Source organism: Hypomesus transpacificus, chromosome 9 (assembly GCF_021917145.1).
Source record: "Hypomesus transpacificus isolate Combined female chromosome 9, fHypTra1, whole genome shotgun sequence".
In the NCBI taxonomy this organism is placed as follows: Eukaryota; Metazoa; Chordata; class Actinopteri; order Osmeriformes; family Osmeridae; genus Hypomesus; species Hypomesus transpacificus.
The window spans coordinates 6,248,837-6,267,471 of record NC_061068.1 but is presented as its reverse complement, the minus strand read 5'-3'; the positions used below and the strand labels follow the sequence as shown (position 1 = coordinate 6,267,471).

General features: G+C 44.3%; 1 protein-coding gene across 1 annotated transcript in view; it reads right to left on the bottom strand.

Annotated features, from left to right (window-relative positions):
- Positions 1 to 1,171: 1,171 nt before the first annotated feature.
- cadpsb (Ca2+-dependent activator protein for secretion b) overlaps positions 1,172 to 18,635 on the bottom strand; it is a 53,966-nt gene continuing 36,502 nt past the window's right edge. The window contains exons 13-31 of the mRNA XM_047026290.1: positions 17,185 to 17,372; positions 16,273 to 16,374; positions 15,829 to 15,892; positions 15,588 to 15,711; positions 13,116 to 13,151; positions 11,389 to 11,495; positions 10,761 to 10,790; positions 10,217 to 10,225; positions 8,603 to 8,759; positions 8,209 to 8,350; positions 7,275 to 7,436; positions 5,771 to 5,926; positions 5,477 to 5,624; positions 5,218 to 5,292; positions 5,028 to 5,111; positions 4,902 to 4,934; positions 4,536 to 4,643; positions 1,580 to 1,684; positions 1,172 to 1,435 (exon numbers count right to left, since the gene is read on the bottom strand). Of these exons, the coding sequence (XP_046882246.1) occupies positions 1,259 to 1,435; positions 1,580 to 1,684; positions 4,536 to 4,643; positions 4,902 to 4,934; positions 5,028 to 5,111; positions 5,218 to 5,292; positions 5,477 to 5,624; positions 5,771 to 5,926; positions 7,275 to 7,436; positions 8,209 to 8,350; positions 8,603 to 8,759; positions 10,217 to 10,225; positions 10,761 to 10,790; positions 11,389 to 11,495; positions 13,116 to 13,151; positions 15,588 to 15,711; positions 15,829 to 15,892; positions 16,273 to 16,374; positions 17,185 to 17,372 (2,007 nt within the window). The 3' untranslated portion in view covers positions 1,172 to 1,258. The remainder of the gene's footprint in view (positions 1,436 to 1,579; positions 1,685 to 4,535; positions 4,644 to 4,901; positions 4,935 to 5,027; positions 5,112 to 5,217; positions 5,293 to 5,476; positions 5,625 to 5,770; positions 5,927 to 7,274; positions 7,437 to 8,208; positions 8,351 to 8,602; positions 8,760 to 10,216; positions 10,226 to 10,760; positions 10,791 to 11,388; positions 11,496 to 13,115; positions 13,152 to 15,587; positions 15,712 to 15,828; positions 15,893 to 16,272; positions 16,375 to 17,184; positions 17,373 to 18,635) is intronic.

Genomic DNA, 18,635 nt, shown 5'->3' with positions numbered 1-18,635 from the left:
CAGAAAGCGTTTGGAGAGGGTGAGAACCCATAGGCATGCAGCGATAGCTCAGAATGCAATGTACAGCATAATATATACAAACAACAGTGAGACCCAAACATATGTCAGACACCTCATCCTAATCAACTACAGAGAGAAAAAACACAGACCAACTTTCTTTAGGTAAATAAATTAAAAAAACACTTTTTTTTAGCTCTCTTTTCTTTGTAAAAGTGCAACTCAATTAAAATAGAGCCCATTTCAAGGCTGAACATACAAATAAAAATATAATTTCCCACAAGTTATCAAAATGGAGCTATGAGAATATTGCATTTCTAGAATACCCACTCATTTTAGTTCAAGATTCCTGCTGAACAGTCTAAATAGTAATGTGAGATCACAGAGCATAGACACAGATGAAGAAACACCAGTCTAGAACATACCATTGATGTTGAGAGTGAGTAGACGAGAAGATGTTTATCCTAAACAGCATTGAACTTAAATACAGGGGTTCATTTTCAGATTGAAGCAGTTGGCATCCACTTAAAAACAAACAAAACAAAAAAGGGTTCATACACTCATCATCACAACAATGTACCATTAATGAATGTAGAATACGACAAAGAAGCGCCATATAGGTTTGCATTGGACAGGGACACACCTAATAATCTCACTCAACATTGTCAAACAAATGGTACTCCATATTGCTCAGGAACACATATATGAATTTAGAAATCGATGAGTCAAAGATATGTTCTATCTTCATCATGAGACAGCTAAACTGTCAATCACGGTTATTTTTTCAACATTTTTATTTTATTTTCCTCAGCATAATTACTATTTTTTATAGTTTATAGTTCCTTCATGGGCATTTCGAGCTGACAGAGGTCCTAGAGTGGCTGAGTAACAGAGTTGGTACATGCATTGATTACCAGGCTAAGTCAAAAGTGTGGTGAAGGGTTGGGGCGGGGCTGGGGGGTGGAGAGGGGGGTGACAGGGAGACAGGTGAGGAGCGAGGGGTTGACAGGGAGAGGGGGGAGGAGCGAGGGAATAACAGGGAGAGGGGGGAGGAGCGAGGGGGGTGACAGGGGAGGAGCGAGGGGGTGACAGGGGAGGAGCGAGGGGGTGACAGGGGAGGAGCGAGGGGGTGACAGGGCAGGAGCGAGGGGGGGACAGGGAGAGGGGGCAGGAGCGAGGGGGTGACAGGGAGAAGGGGAAGGAGCGATGGGGTGACAGGGAGAGGGGGGAGGAGCGAGGGGATGGAGTCAGTGCAGGCGCTCTAGTCATCGTCTTCATCCTCCTCATCGCTGTCCTTCATGGAGATGCCCTGCATGCCTCCCTCCCTCACGGACGCAGTGGCCTCCTCCAGGGTGAGCCGGTTCCTCACCGTGTCATACATCTTGCTGTTCAGGGTGGAGTCTAGCACCCCCTGCAGGCGGAAGTCACGGTACTTTTTCTATAAGTAGAGGAAAAGCAGAACGGGGGCTCATGGAAACAGGCGCAAACATAAGGCGAGGGCTTGGGCTACTAGGAGCGTGGACCCTCACAGTCCACATCCCTGTGTGGGCTATTCCTCCCCCCTGCGGTGGCTCTGTGTTACCTTCACAATCCTGATGAGGATCTTCAGCTGGTAGACGTGGAGCTGCTGTTCCATGCGCTCGGTCAGCCAGGTCCCCAGCAGGTTCATGGTGGCAGTGTACCATTGCTGAAACACACACAAACACAGTGCTCTCCAGCAAAACACACGCACACACAAACTCTGACAAACTGACATATATACCTACCCACTGTGGAGCATAGTGACACACAAATCAGACACTGCATACACATGCACTTTCATACGTTATTCACCGTCACTTTGACAGTAGGGACAGACCTTTCTCAACACAATGACATGCTTCTCACACGCGCAGTCCTGATTTTTTCAGGCTACCCAGCCTACTGTACCTCCAGTACAGAACACATACACATACTGTATTCACATACACACATAGAACATACATGCAAACACACTCTACATGTAATTCCATACAAATAAACACATACGAATACTTTCCCTCCATGTATACATACATACTGTATATGGCACAGCACTCAGGAAAGGTGAGAGGCAGACAGTGAATATCCACAAAATTGCCCATTAATCAAGTCACAGCCCAAATTTCTCCAAGCACTAAAAGGCACAGCATTTTATAAATGAATTACCATCGCCTAGCATGGAGAGTAGTGCGATTGGGGAAAAGTTGAACAAACGTATATGAAACAAAACTCCAATAAACACTAATGTGCTTAGCTATAGTGAGATTCAGTTAGGACCTGTTTTAAAATTGTCTTAGAGACAAATAACTGAGAACTTGCTTCAATTTTCAGAAAGGCGATAAACATCTGCTCCATAACGTAGTTCCCTGGACAGAAGAGGTGATCCTTACGACACCCCTGAGCACTCGCATCTGCTTCAAGGACTTGTTAAGGTAAATATGTGTCATGATGAAAACCTATAGAAAGTCCTTTCTGAGGCTCCTAACCATAGAAGAGTCTTCTGTTGGCTACAGACAAAGTGAATCCCATGGAGAGTTTCAGATCTGCAACAAGGAGCCCATTTGCAAAATGAAGTCAGAATGAGAACGTGAGTAGATGGCTAGCAGGCAGGGAGCAGTTGTGCTATTTTCTTATACCTTCTCAGAACTTTTTAACTATTATTATTGGGGATGTAAAATTGATCCAGGCAGCATAGATTTCAAGTTATAAGAGAACAGCACACAAGAGTGACAGATCAAAGAAACAATTGTCGTCCCTCGAATGTTTAGAAAGTGGATCAACTGTAGTCATGTGGAGTGAGTAGGCAGGGGATACCGGACTGGACAGAATTGGACTCTATGATTTGGAAATGTTTCGTCTGATTTGGGTCGAAGGTCAGGTTCATCCAGAGGAATGTTCACTTTTAAGGTGAGATATTTGGAGATGCCTGTCCACTTCACACAGTCGAGTTGAGCGTGCAGAGTGCATGCAGACCTGTCAAGTAGCTGGGTGGGTGGTGGTGAGTGGCTGGGTGCGTGCCGAGGTGTTGTATGTGTGTGCAGTATGAGGCCAGAGCTCTGAAGAGGGTCATGCTAGAAGATGTACACAGGAAGTTTATTTGACTCTAAAATCATGCCATTCAACATAATGTGCTAAAACAACGCAACATTAGAGAAAAGTGCCACTTTTTTGAAGAAGAGGCAGCAGGAATGGTGTTAATCCAGAAAGAAACAAATTGAGAGAAAATTTAAGGTTTAAAATAAACTAGTGAAAGATAGAGTAATTACATAGCTCATGCAACATTAAAATCATTGGCAGTTGCATGCAAATTAATGGGTGCCAATGCACTAGGAGAAGAGGAATACACACAGAGGCCTGGAAATGCACATCCCATGGAAACACGTTGTTGCAACTAAAACGTTCACACCTCAGTTTTCCAAGGAACAGTTGATCATGATAGTGGGGCAGGGCTGGTTTGGAAGCAATGCAGGACCACACACATGATGCAAAGTATGAGTCGTTGAGGGGTGACGGGTGAGGAGGTGACGGGTGAGGGGTCTCCACACTTGAGCAGTGATGACACAAAAGGAGACAGGACAGCCAGTGTTGCCCTCCAAGACAAAAGCAAACAATCCACACGAGTACTGGACGTCTCCAGAAAACACCCAGCCTGGCCACTGTTACGCTTACTGCACAGTCCCTGTCAAACATGGAAAACACACTGCGCCACAGCACTGCACACCTCGCACACACACACACTGCCCACACACACTGGTGAAACACAGCGCTGTACAAGCTGGATCTCTGAAGGGTGTGAAGACCAACTCACAGATGTGGGAGACACATTACTTCAAATGTATCACAAAAGGATTATGTGTTTGTAAGACAGTGCTCTCAGTACCCAAGACATTTTCAGGACAATATGTGACCTGTAAATATTGTCAATGAAAAGGTGTTTTTATCACATTTATAACGTTATACAATTAATCTTAAAGGATAAATTGGATTCAATTACAAACCACTGCTGTGGCTTAAGTGTCTTTTGCGTGGAGTCTTTTAGTATATATATATATATATATATATATATATATAACGCTGTGACTCCATGTACTGCACCCTGTGTGTAAGCAGTGTGTATGAGGAGAGAGCACTGCCTGGGATAATCCTGCCGGAGGGTGCTGTGGTTTGGACGCTTTGTTTGTAAATAACTGATCTGTTACACAAAGGTCCAAAAGCACTGTGGCAATGCACACCAGAATACAGTGGGCAGCAGCCAACGTTTAGAATATAGAAAGGATAAGAGATCGAGGAGGAGGAGGTGGGGGGGGAGAGAGAGAGAGAGAGAGAGAGAGAGAGAGAGAGAGAGAGAGAGAGAGAGAGAGAGAGAGAGAGAGAGAGAGAGAGAGAGAGAGAGAGAGGCCTCTTCTGCCAGGCTGAGGTACAGTCCCTGGTCTCAAAATGGGACTCTGTTCTGTTGTTTTGCCACATTTTTGAAAAGCCCCTCCATATTGGTCAGGAGGAGACGGCATCTTACTTACATCAAATAACCTTTCTATATACACCTCCTCATTGACCTTATCACGCAGCATGTCCTGAGAGTGGCGCACAAAGGTCACGTAGCCGTCGGCAACATCCATCCCAGGCTTCTGCAAGACAGCAGAAACACCCAGTCAGTCAGAGGGAGAGACAAAAACAGAAACACACTTCCTAAGCATGAGTATAATCCAGGATATGAACGTTCTTATTTGAAAAGATCCCTCCCTATATCGTTGCATACAGTGGTTTTCTCTTACAAAAAGAGGTTGTATAAAGAAGAGTACAGAGATGCACACACACACACACACACACACTTGCACACATACACTTGCACACACACAGTTGGTTTGGGACTGTGTCACACTTACAGGGACATCCACATACTTGGATGCTGCCTTCACCTGTAATCAGAAGCAAAATGTGTTTGGGCACAAACTGCACAACATTTGATCATTATCATTAAAATGTGTTAACTTCACATGAAGACCACTCACCGTGAATGAAAGGAAAGAGGAGAAAAGAGTTCCTTCATCATATCTTGAAATCTTAGCCAACACACTCTCGAGAATGACCACAAACTGAAAATAAGTCACAAAATAAACCTGTTATGTATTGTCTGGTCTGCATTTACTACAGCCTGTGGTGAACTTCCGATGAAAGCATGATGAAATGAGTTGAAAATACCTTTGCAACCAGTAGGGAGATCATGTCTTTCACGGTCTCCTCAATCAGTTCATCTATCTGAGCATGGTACTGTTTCTGAAATCAGAATATGAATCCAATGAAACACACGAGTAGCTAAGACGGACTCAGATATATTCTTTTACCAAATGAATGAAAGTTAAACTTAATACAAAACCACATCAGAAGACCGTCCAGTAATACAATCCGGTCTGCTACAAACACAGAATAAGTTCGACTTGGTGGGTTAACTGTCCAGTACCTCCTGCCCCATCTCCATGGCGCACAGCTTGGCTGACTGGTCCTTGGCGTCCACCATCACGTTATACATGGTGCAGATGGATGGAGAGATGCGGAAGTCTGTGGACCTGCTGCTCTTGGTCAGCCTGGACTCAAACGCCATCCTTGTGCTGCAATACCACGAGGGAATGCTGTTATTCTCTCATGTCCAGAACTGGATAATACAACTTCTACAATACAGTGCACTTGTTCCATCTCTTTCTTCCTTAACAGGATCTCTGTCATTTATGTCTGTCTCTCACACACACACACACACCGTTTGACGCAGTTCTCAATCATGTCACTGGACATGAGCTTCATGCGGTTGTCCAGGTGCTTGGCAAACTCCTCCTCGGGCCAGTGGAGGTCCCTGATGAAGGTCTGCAGGGCCTCCAGCTTCCAGAACATGTCCTCTGATGCCCCAGAACCGTTGCTGTCGGCGACCCAAACACACACAAGTCAGAGGGGAAAGGTCACACTGCTGGACAGAAAGGGGTGAGGGGAGGAGGGGAGGGTGCAAATGCAGAGGAGGATGCTGTTCTTCCTCATCTCAACACATGGTCTTTTATTCTGACCACACACTGACTGTTCCAGATAAAAGGCTGCTCACAACTTGTCAATAAGATTCTCCTGAGTTTAGCAAGTCAGTGTATGGATAAAATAAGAGAACAAGAGGTTTGTTTATATCAAATCAATAACCATGCTGCACAACATGATTATTGACCCTGAGATATGGAGTAGGTTCATGCAGGTTAGTCACTGCAGATATAAATAGCAGGAATGAGGGGATGGATAGGTGAGAGAGGGCATGTCAAAAGTTTTGCTGTTTTAAAATGTCCTTCAATTAAAGCGGATTGCTTCTTCTCAGCTAGTTACAGTAGTAATGACAGCTGTATATTCTATATAATGTAACAAGTCCGCAACACAGGCCCTCTCTCATCATCCACATCCACAGGCTGCTGGTTGTCCCACAGTAGATACCAAACACAGCATGCAGGCTTGGCAGAGGGCAGGGGGCTGTCTTCTGGAGCGTACAGTAGCTGACTGGGATGCAAGGTATAGTGGAAGGGAGGGAAGGAGTGAGTGAGGGAGGGAAAGGACAGGACAGGAGAGCCAAGGACAGGAGCAGTGCATCCCATCCCACCCTCTGACCAGGAAACCACCCAGCACTGGCTGAAGGAGGACTAGCGGGGGTCACAGTGGCATGATGGGACACTCAACTGTGCCCTCGAAGACACAGTCAACTTTTCATCAGCATCTGACTATTTAACTATTCAGCACAGCTAGAGCAAGTGGTAGAGCTAAACTGTATGAGGAGGGTGGAGATAGATATATTGAACAGAATGAATGACATCCCGATTGCCATTTTCTTTTTTGGAATTAAGTTTAAATAGGGTCATAAGTCTGCAACTGACCCTTGATGATGTGGTGATGAATGTTTTGGGTCTGACTGGTATCTCTGTAATTCACAGCTCTACTGCATGCATGTTGTGGAAAATGAGAAGCCCAACAACCTCCCATTCCTAAAACAGACCACCTACTCTAAGTACCTTAGAGGGCCCTTGGCATGAACATGATCAGGTAAATACTTGCTGCTATTGTGTTTTACTGGTATGTAAAGGCCAGATGTCACTTTGGTAAAAGACCAAGGTTCTTTTTTTTTACTCTTTCAGAGACCATCAATCTTGAAGTTGCTAACCAGATTAGGACTAACAACATCTTCATACCAAGGCATGTTTTGGTGATGCATTAGATCTAGGGTGAACTTGTTGAATACACACTCAGAGTCATATATAGCTGCCATCCATGACGGGGTGGAAAAGCTAGGCATTTGTGGAAGGTTAACTGATAGTCCTGCTACTGGCACTGGCAGATTTGGTACTTTGGGAATTTCGAGGTTCACATTTGGTAGTTTCACATTGGGCAGATTACTTGTTAAACTCCTGCAGAAGAGACAGACAAAAAGAAAAAGAAAAGAATCCATAACAGTGGTAATGTGGGCGCTGCAAAAAGCAATGTGACACTAAATATAAAATGAACTAAATCCAAAAGCAAAATTCACATGAAGTAACTGATTATTTTAAGACATACAGAACATACAGAGCAGACATGTACAGTACCCACAGGTTTAAGAGCAGTAAGCTTCGGACGCACAGATACATTACATAGAAGACCTATATTTACACTCAGTTGAACTCAGAGACAAACATATTACAAAAGCAGCAGGACAGAACAACAATCATGTAAAGCAAATACTGTTTTTTTGTTTAGTTTTTTTTGCTTCAGTGCTGCTCATTGACAAGTTTCCTTAATGTTAAAATATAAACAGACCATAAGCAAACATTTAAAAGCAATGGCAAAGTCAGAAGCATACTATTTAAGAATAAAAGAACTTGGCAACAGAATAAACTGGAGACCTTCTCTCCCCGGGCGACATTTCAAAGCACACATTATGAGGGTTAGTCCACAGAACAAAAAGATGGAACTATTAGGTATTACCCTCAACTAAGGGACCTGGCGTGTAATAGGGTAAACATGGTAGTAGTTTTAGTAGTGCCTTAAAGTGAGTTGAACTTAACGAATCGCGCTTCATTCCTCTGGCTGTATGTGGAGCATCATACACATATGGTGTTTCTGGATTTGTTCAGTCATTAGGCGAATGCCTGGCATCCCCAACCATCCTACACTTTGTTTGGTTAAAAGTAGGTCCCTTACTTAACAGGCTCCCATGACTCTCGCTCAAAGCCCCTGTTAATTGACTGTGCGATGGAAGACTCCATCAGGTCCACATATCTAACCACCAGAGGAGCATACAGGTCCTGCAGGTGTTTGTGGAACTTTCCATTGCACAGGTGATCTGGACAGAGAGAGAGAGAGAGAGAGAGAGAGAGAGAGAGAGAGAGAGAGAGAGAGAGAGAGAGAGAGAGAGAGAGAGAGAGAGAGAGAGAGAGAGAGAGAGAGAGAGAGAGAGAGAGAGAGAGAGAGAGAGAGAGAGAGAGAGAGAGAGAAAAGGAGAAAGAGAAGCATTCACATTCATGTAGCCATTTGTTCATGTGGTTATACAAAGTTTGATACCAGGCCTCAGTTCCTACAGAGTGAAAACACGTACAGTCAGTCCGGAGGAAGTCATTAAGCAGCTGGAAGAGAGGGAAGCTGTCCCAGCTCTCAGGAGACTGGATCTCCAGGGCAGCATCCATGTCTACAGCATACATGGCCAGGAAGTTCTCAGCATGCTCCACCATGAGGTCTGTCCACCAGGCGAAGGCCTAAGGAGACACCAGGGGCGGAGGGTGAATTCAGAGCCCAGTCAGGACAGAGCACTGCAGGCCGAGGCAAGGCAGGGAGGGGAGGGCAGGGTAGGGCGGAGAGAGGCACAAATAAACGGGAGCTAATAAGGACCTTACCACACCATAAACACTGCAATTCCCACACCAGCAGAGCAACATCGCTATGTGTATAGTTACCCAGTGCACTGTGTTTTAAGGACAAACTACAACAAAAAAAATTAATAGTGGTGTGACTGGACTGGACTGTGTAAAATATCAAGTAAAACACAAACTCAATTCATTTGAAACTACTGTAGGACCCTACTGTGCAATCAGAACATTACATGTACTGCACTGTCTATATCAATAACATATATTAACGTTTCTGCATTTGGATCTTAAAATTAAATTAACTGTACATGAGATATGTATCAAAAGCAATTCATTTCATTTGGTTAACAGTCTGTGCCTTATTTCAGTCATAAGTATTCAGAGGTTTCCTGTGTAATGGGGAAAGCTTGGGTGCCTTTCTCATGCACACATGGAACTCCCTGCATGCATTACTCTCCAAGTAGGAGACCGGGTTTCCACCATTCACATCGTTGGCATAACAACACACCCTGCGAGAGATGTGAATGTGACACATGCACTGTGCCGTTTTAGAGAAGGCACGTCAAAGACTGCAGCACATAGCATTTCTGTCACAACACCTCCAGGTTATAGCCACAGCTATCTGTCTGAGAGGTGAATTTGAGGTGGCAGTTTCCCAGTGTGGATATGTGGACCTCTCTCTCTGCATCTGTTGATGTTGCTGTTGTGCTGGCAGTCTTGGCTCATTTCCTCATGACTTAAAATTTGACATTCTCCAAATTCAAGAAGGGGAAACCATTAACAGACAAAGGCACAATTCTATATAATAATGCTGCATGCTCGGATTTCAACTCAGTCTTTCTGACAAACATCTGCCAAGGGGAACCAAAGCCACATGACTGGCAGTCACGTCCTTACTTACCTTTCCACTTACCTGCCCACCCCTCCTAACACGAACAATACTAGACAGCATTTAGGTTAGAGCCACAGTACAGGCAGCAAACAAGGCTGTCCTCCATCACATTCAAGGAGAGAGTGAGCACTCAGGGGCAGAGAAAATGGAGCAGGGGGAAGGGCAAATGGAACAAGGACAACCGGGGAGAGGCAGAGCCGAGGTGCTATTAGCGCTCCATTCTGTAAGGAGGGTCATGGACCAAACACAGGCAAGGTCTGGAAGTCTCCGACAGGGCCGCAGCTCAACCACACTGGCTGGTGCTACAGTATCACCAAGGCAACAGTCGAGAGGAACTGTACCAGTGTTAAGGAGAAGTGAGGTGAGGGAAAGGGGGAGAGGGTCGTCTACTGGACATGCACAGACCGTGTTTGGGAGGGCGGGGGGGGGGTTCTCATTCAGCTTCACCACATACCTCTTTTCCCTGCTTGGACCGTCACATATTGTACGAACAGTGAGAACACAGGGAGATGTACAAAACAACAAGGTTTCTGTCAGACATTGTTCTTCCAGGGTTTGGGAGCGTCTTAGACAGCAGGGACAGCAGAGTGATGACAGAGGAGAAGCCAGGAGGAGAATGCTCTAAACTCAGAGTGAGCCGTGAACACCAACTTAAAACGCTGGATGGTAGAGAGACACAATGTTCATGGTGAACTCGGCCTAAGGACCACATGGAGCCTTCTCTGGCGATTTCTTACTTCAGCATGCTGCTACTGTACAAAGGGAAGGTCTTTATGGCCCAATGGACATGCTATGTGTTCACACTGTAGTGGGCAGCCTTTCTGTACTTGAAATATTTAGCAGGTTGGCTGTTATTTCAGTGCCAACAAACACCCACCCATCCCACTCTATCCCCTCACCCCTACTCTACAGACACCACTATGGCCTCACGGGCACACATGCGAGAGGGGGAGGTTTGTGATGGGACTGGAGAGAAAGAGAAATAGTAGATACTGTACCGATTGATCTCCAGAACTTGTGACTGCCGCCTGTCAAGCATATTCAGAGAAATAGAATAAATCTGCTTATCTGCAAATATTTAGATCACACTAGGACCACCTCTAGATGTAGATCAATGTGTACATGCTCCTCATGCTTCTCTCACAGAATCGATGTATTTCTATATTAAAATACAGAAGACACTCGTAGTGCAGTGTAAACTGGATCAGTGCAACTGAGTTCCATATTTGGAAGATGTTCCACTGAATGAGCATGCATCATCTGCTGATCTACAGTGGAGTAGTGCAGTACTGCTACCCATAGTACAGTGCATGGTTTACAGGGAGCTCTGTACCAGTGGTGTATGCAGCACTGCACCACTAAGAAAATCAAAGAGGGGGCTGCACATACCACCCTTTTCCAATTCACAACCTGACTGCACTGTATCCTGATATATTGTTAACATTCTCCATCCAACTAGACTATCCTACTAAGCTTTTGGCTGTTTATAAGCACTTTCTTAGAGATATTTTAAAGAAAGAGGCACATTTCAGAGGCCTGGGAGGAGAACTACTTCTGTTGAGGGATGAGTGAGGGTGGAGAGAGATGGAGCTCTGAGGCGGGGGAGAAGAGGGCCGGCCCACTCACCTCAGCGTGGTGCTCCTGGTTCTGCTGGAGGACCTCTATGACTAACTCCGCCAGGCGAATAGTTTCCTCCAGTTTTTTGGCAGGCGTGACTAAGCGGCCTACGTTCTCTGAAGCAGAAGGATGAGGATGAGGGTGTGGGGGTTAGTCGAGCACACAGGGAAATGGCCGGAGAGCTTTCATTAGGAGCTTTTCTAGGATTTCTAGCCCTCTAATGTCCCTACTTAGAATTGTTTAAGACAACATGAATAAAATATCAAGATGCATCTGCTGAAGTCACTCAGGCATGTGTACAAGTCAAACACTGTATAATCTTCGGTGAGTTGACTCTTGCGGGACAGTCAGTAGATCGTTATATGGATAGCAAGCAGACCGATTGCACTAAAGACGAAAATGAAAAACACCTACTATAGATTAGCATGCACTTATTATTCTCTTGTATCCAGGCAAGTGATGTTAGGATATATGCCATCTACTTATCACGCGAAAGGAAACTAGTCATTATACCCTTCATGCTAAATGTTCTACCCTGAATGCTGTTTCCGTGCCAAACGAATGACAGAATGTGTACAGTATGGTTGAATGGGTCAGTATATAGCCTTTTACATGTCTTTTGGCGCAAGATGACTCTAAACATCGGAATGTGATGATATGAGGCTGTCAGAACAATACAAAGTATGCAGCAACATAGGCAAATCATCGGAACATTTAACTGAATGGCTAACATGGACTTGAAATAAAAAGGACATACAGCTGTGCATACAATTTTTGAGAAGATATTTGTGTGGGTCTGATTAATCAAATGACACTGTTTTAAATGAACAGTGTTGGTGACACATCACTTCAGTGATAGTCCACAGGTGGTTAAGGTTATGGCCATGAAGCCCAAGTGAATCAACAGCTATCTAATAAATAGGTAACTCTGGTAAAAGGGTAGCAGTTTAGGCCTATGAGCTCTGAGATGACCTGTATTTATATGGGGCATGTTGTCGTGAGATTGTTGTGATATTATGACAGATATAATTCTTACAGTATAGTCATGCTAAGGAGTGTTTTGCCAGGCCTAGAGCATTCCAAACAGGTCTGAGGAGGGGTCATGCAAAGGAGTTCAAAAGGGGGACAGAACAGGCTTCATAAGCCAGAGTGAGACTGTATGCTGTGTTTTCTATTTGGATCCTGGGTTTGCATGAGGCAGGCAGAAGTATTGATAGTGACTATCAAGGTAATGAGAGTGTTTCATAGTCACTCATCTCATACTTCACCCATTTCCAATGTGTTCCTTGATGTGTAAACACTTTAAATATCAAACTTAAGAGTAGCTTTCTTGTTTTGTGATACTAAAAATATGTATGAAATGTTTGCCAATTCCAACTCTGAGAATAAGGTGATCTTCTGAGGTTTTATATACTGCTGCACTGTTTTGCTTCAACACATTGGAGATGCTGTGTTCTCTCTAAGTGTTCATTTGTAAGAGATTGCATCACTTTATCATATTTATCTTTCTTTCAATCATCACTGCCAGGAAAATTGAAAATGGGAAAGTACATTTTCTAACCCAACATGATTTGATACAATCTCCCCAAATATGTTTAGGTTTAAATCCCATTTAAAATGGTTATTTGTGAAAGAACATGCCAAGACATGGGGGGGATGTGTATGTGTCTGTGTGGTGCATAAACATGGACGTAGATATGGTCTGGGTCTGAGCCACAAGTTAAACAGGGCTTCACCTGGATCCTTTGGATCCTTTTTTTCATTTTTCTCAACTTGAGAGAGAGAAAAAGAGAAAAGACAAGAAATATGTTAAGTTATTAATATTAAGGATTCATTCATTTTAGGGTTATCTATAAGCTGCAGGGGGGAGGGGCGAGGGGGCAAGTAAAAGTTGTTATTCATCTCCATCTGGCCCTAGAGAGTATTTCTTAGAGCTCCAGCAGCATGATGTAGCTAGACAAAACACAAAGAATCCACAAAGGAGAGACAAGAGACGTGACACGTGGAAGCCTGAAGCCTGAAGGCTGAGGAACATTGAAAAGTAAACACTGACGGCAAGATGTGTCTCGACGAACATACAAAGCTCAGACTGTCATCAAATTAAGACACACAACAGCTGCAAGGATCTATGACAGGACACACTTGTGATGACTTGAGTTGAAACACAAACAGGAACTCTGCACAGTATGCAGGTCACCCACTCTTCAGCTGGAACCTTTGCCAACAGCTACCGTTTCTACTGCGTGCTGTGGCAGTGCCAGGGGACATATCCTACCTGCCCGACCCGCACAGCCAGCACCACTGACACATGACTAGACGACTGAGGGAGATAACACAGAAGCAAAGTAAAAATGCATTCAAGTCACAGGAATGGGTGTGTCCAACCAAAAGAAAGAAGCTTACAGACCGCTCATTCATGTTCATCACCACAAACAGTTGGCACAGTGCAGTACTGCCCAGGTCCCTGGCTGCTGTACTGCAGCAGTCCAGATCTATGACTGGCGCTCTCCCCACTTGCTCTCTCACAGACATGAGCAACAGATACAAAAACACAGAGGAGAGGACATTGCTGAGGGAAGTGAAGGAGGATAGGGGCAATGTGGAGAAAGAATGTTGGAAGGGTTGGAGAGATGGAGAGGATGAGGAAGGTACTCACGGATGGTTAAATCCATCACTTGTGACGCCAAGCAGAAGACAGGGTGCTCATACATTTCCCTCTTTTTCCCTACAGGAGAAAGGATCGGGGCATGCAAGAGGCTGGGGTCAGAAGGGGGAAGGCCAGACGTCAGGGACTGATGGGAAGAAGCCTGTCCTGGTGAGTGCTGCCTTGGCTTGGCCTTGCTGGTCCAATGACAAAGTCCAGTGAAAAATGTAGCTAACACTACCAGGAACTATTGATATTGGACCACCACCACGAGGACAGGGGGAAATAAGTTCACTTGGTATGGCAAGATAATAAGGGTTTGTCACCTTAGTATCTTAGGCACCCTGGGGCTCTTCTTTCTAGGCATGGACATGGCTTTTGTCAGAAGATCAAATGGTGGGAAGTACAGTATTCCCAATCATCAGGTTTTCTGGAGTTTCTATCTGGTTAGCCCAATGCCTACAAAGAAACAGCTCTCCATAATAATGTCTTGCAGCACATGCAGGTGACAGATGCTGGTTTGTAAGTGTCCAATTCCAGCATTCTTTTGCATTGGCTTCAAAGCCACTTATCACAAGTAGGGATCAGAGTGAAGTGATAAAAGTGACGAAGCCAATTACTGGGGAACGAGGAGGAGAAAACAGAAGGACAGGGAGAAGAAGGCAGAGGTCCCTTTGACAGGGGAGAGGAGAGATAGAGGGACAGGTAGAGAGATACAGCAGGGGCGGAGAGAGGGGGCCAACTAGGACACTTGGTGAGGGAGGGGGTTTAAAGGTAGAGTCTAACGGGGGGAGGCTTCTAGGACAGGTATAGTGGAGAGTCAGAGCAAGACTCACTGATAAAGATATACACATTGAGTGTAAAGTAGGTGGACTTTATGGACTGAACAACACGTCAAGAGTCCTGAATAAAGCTAGAAAACTCATGACACAATATGTGGCCAGCACTCAGATTTCAGGGCTTGGTTTTGAATGCATTTTTACTCACACATCTTTACAAAAAAGCCAACTTGACCTACAGTACACCACAGAGCTAAAGCAGGCCTGAAACAAAGGAGAGAGTTATTTGACTGAGAGACAAACAAAAGACTGAGAAATGTTTGCTGAGAGTAAAATACACCAATTCAATTTCAACTTGAATCCAGTTCTGTGACAAAGCAATAACGGCACCTTCAGAGGATGTCTGTCCTCGGTTGTGTTTTATACTTCTGTGAGGATTTCCCTCTTGACTAGTTTGGTTCTAAAGGTCCGATGTGCTTTAGAACCAAACCTGACCGTGCGCAACACTTGAGAGACTCAAGAGGCACTGAAACCATTAAGTTACTTTCACATGTTAACACCATACCTTTGAAGAGCCATACTGCAAACACCATATATGAAAAGCCCTATGACCAACTGATCTGCGTTTCTTAACTGATCACATTAATGCACCTTCACCTTGGACAATTAATAGTGTTGAGAACATACAGTAGCCAAGCAGGGGTTAACTGTAAAGTCTTGGAGTATTGCTGTAGCACACTGGTGCCATACTGAAGATGTGTTTGTGACGCATGCTGATTAGTTACCTTCAATCTTAGCATATTCTGTGATTCGTTGGTAGTTAAGCTGAGCAGCCTGCTCCAGACATTTGCGGATTACCCCTTTAACTTCCTCTTGTGGGACAGGGGTTACTATGTCCTTCATCAGCACCTGCCGGGATGGGGGGGGAAGGGGGACGAAGTACATATTGGTGTGTTCCTCTTTTTATCTTTAAGTTCATTAACACAATGATTTGCCGTATTCAGCAGTCACATGCAAGTTACGAACCCTCTCCAGCAGAGACAGGGTAGCCTTTAGCGCTCCCTCAGGACGGCCAAAAGGGAAGCAGTATCTAGAGGGAGACACACACAACTCACAGTGATGTGGCCCTGGACCTAACAGTCATTAAGACAACAGACATCAACAGATTAATAGTAACTATTTATTTTACTGCAGTACATTATTATTGCAGTGACATTTATTAGTTTAAGTACTTATGGGAATAAGCGGTGGGAAACAATTATAAACAAGAGCAATTTTTTTATTTTAGTACCAGTAGAGTACATAATGTAATAATTTATTTGATCTTAAAGTTACTTGGTACAGTACTTGGATAAAACAATACATTATAACTAGACTTTTACATCTTGTTCATGTTTATTAATCTAGGAGCAGTAAAACCACACAGTAAAATAAAGAATGACCATGTGAGTATGAGACAGGCAAGTTCACCTGAAATGTGTGATCTGGTTTTCCAGGATCACTCGCAACCGCTCTTTGATTTCTTCAAAGCGCTCTTTTTCATCCACTTTGACCGTGCTCAATCCATCTGGCCTGAGGAACACACACATACATACCATAGAGCCACCGTGAAACACTGCGTCAGTGAGTCTGTCATGTGAACTGGAGGATTTTTGCCCAAAACATGTCAGGTCATTCCATTCAGCATTCATCCGGACTGCTGAAGGTCAGTACTTTTCTATGGTGTTGACCAAATTTCCATTTGAATGACAGGCATGAACCCGTCACTATACTGTAGCTATAGCTTGGCTATAGGTAAGCTGTAGCTGTAGCTTACCTTACTGGGGATTCTTGGGTGAGTTGTGATTTGGAGGATCTTTTCCTTCTAAACTTCATTTTGTTAGTCAGTTTAGAACTAGCCCCTGGTTCTGAGCTCTGGGAGCTCTGTGGGGCCCTGGGGCCATCAAAACACATCAAGGGCCCCTTGGGGCCATCAGAACACATCAGGGGCCCCCAGTAACTGGTGCCCTCTCTGACTTTAGGGGATGCATGGGAGGATGAGCAACACGGACATTATAAGACTATGGCTTCAAAGGACAAAGGGAAAAGAAAAGACAGAGAAAAGACATATCATGGAAACAAAAAACAAACAATAATTAATTTAAAATAAATATGAACAAAGAACAAACACATTTATAATCAATAACTTAATATAATGAGGCAAATACAGAAATGAGAAATCATAAGAGACGATTGGATGCTTCAGTGTAGATGACTCTGGCTCGTTCTCTAGCTATTACATCTCCTCTTGGAGATGCAATGAAAAATATGAAGTCGTCCCCTCTCCACTCTCAGATCGTGGTAACTTCCTCTACAGTACTCAGTGAGGGAGCTATTTCGCACCTGTTGCCATGGACATGAGAGGCGCAAAATGCGAAACTGTAGTGCAGCAGGGTGGGGTCAATCATGGCCCCGTTATCCGCCCTCTCCAGCAGATCGCGCAGGTAACAGAGATGTCTGTGACAACCCCGCACTCCATTCCTGGCGCAGTACTCATCCAGGACAAACACCTGGCCTGGACTGAACCATCCCTGCACAGCACAGGGAAGGAAGGGGGTGTTAGCATAGTCGAGTGATGGACATTAAGGCTTGTCCGATTGTCCGGGACAAGTAAAAAATTAAAATGGGAGTCAGGTGGCTGATGCGGGTAGAGCATCGGGCTAGTAATCTGAAGGTTGCCAGTTCGATTCCCGGCCGGTGCACATGACGTTGTGTCCTTGGGCAAGGCACTTCACCCTACTTGCCTCGGGGAGAATGTCCCTGTACTTTCTGTAAGTCGCTCTGGATAAGAGCGTCTGCTAAATGTAAATGTAAAATAATTGACAAGTATAATGATGACTGAACTTGCCCTGACGGACAAGTAAAAAAAAAGTATCAGTGCAAGAAAATACATTTTTGTCTTTCTATATTGCAGCTACAGTCTGACATTTAATGAATCCGCGCATATCTGAATGGATGCGCGCGTTCTACCGCTCGTGCCGTGAATGTAGCCCGCCGGCGCCAATCATGTGCTCACGATTACTTATTTGGATTTACAGTAAATCAGGTAGCCGACATTGGCGCTGTAAGTGGAGTTCAGTGAGAACATGTTTAATACACCGAAACCTGGGCAAACACCAGGTAAGCGCCCCATCCCTCCACCACGATTATAAACGAATGCTAAAAATGCCTAGTACGAGGCGAAAAGATTGAGGAAATTTGTCCCGACCTGGCCAAAAGTTTTCCTGGCTTCGACATGATACTGATGGAGAAAGATGATGATTGTAGTCTACTGCTCGACTTGAAGGGATTGCTCTGGTATTGCAGACAGGTAAGTCAACTGTCATAATTTAGCTTAAACAAATGTAGTTATGTAGCCTATCAAACTTGCTGTCACAGAATCAGTAGCTTTAAACCCACATTTCGTCTCGAGATGTATAGGCCACTGGAATCTAAACGTTATTTTACTTCTTAGCTTTTGTAGCTTACGTCCCTCCGACCGGAGGAACCCTAATTAAGCAGACCCAATTAAAGTAGGCAGAGCCGAGCAAAACTGTAGTGCCGTTTGCGACTGTGAGCTAGTGAGCTACAGTTATCTTCACTTTTAATAAACATATAAGGATCTTAATTTAAAAAGTAGAATGTATAAATAAAATAAGTCTAATACTAAAGAGCTAAACAATATGTAAGATATAAAATAGATATAAATATAAAATTAAGCACACCCAATTAAAGTAGAATGGCATAGAGCCAAGCCTGCTTGTGCCTAAACCATAGTGATGTTTGTAAAAAAAAAAATATACTAACTTGCTTGA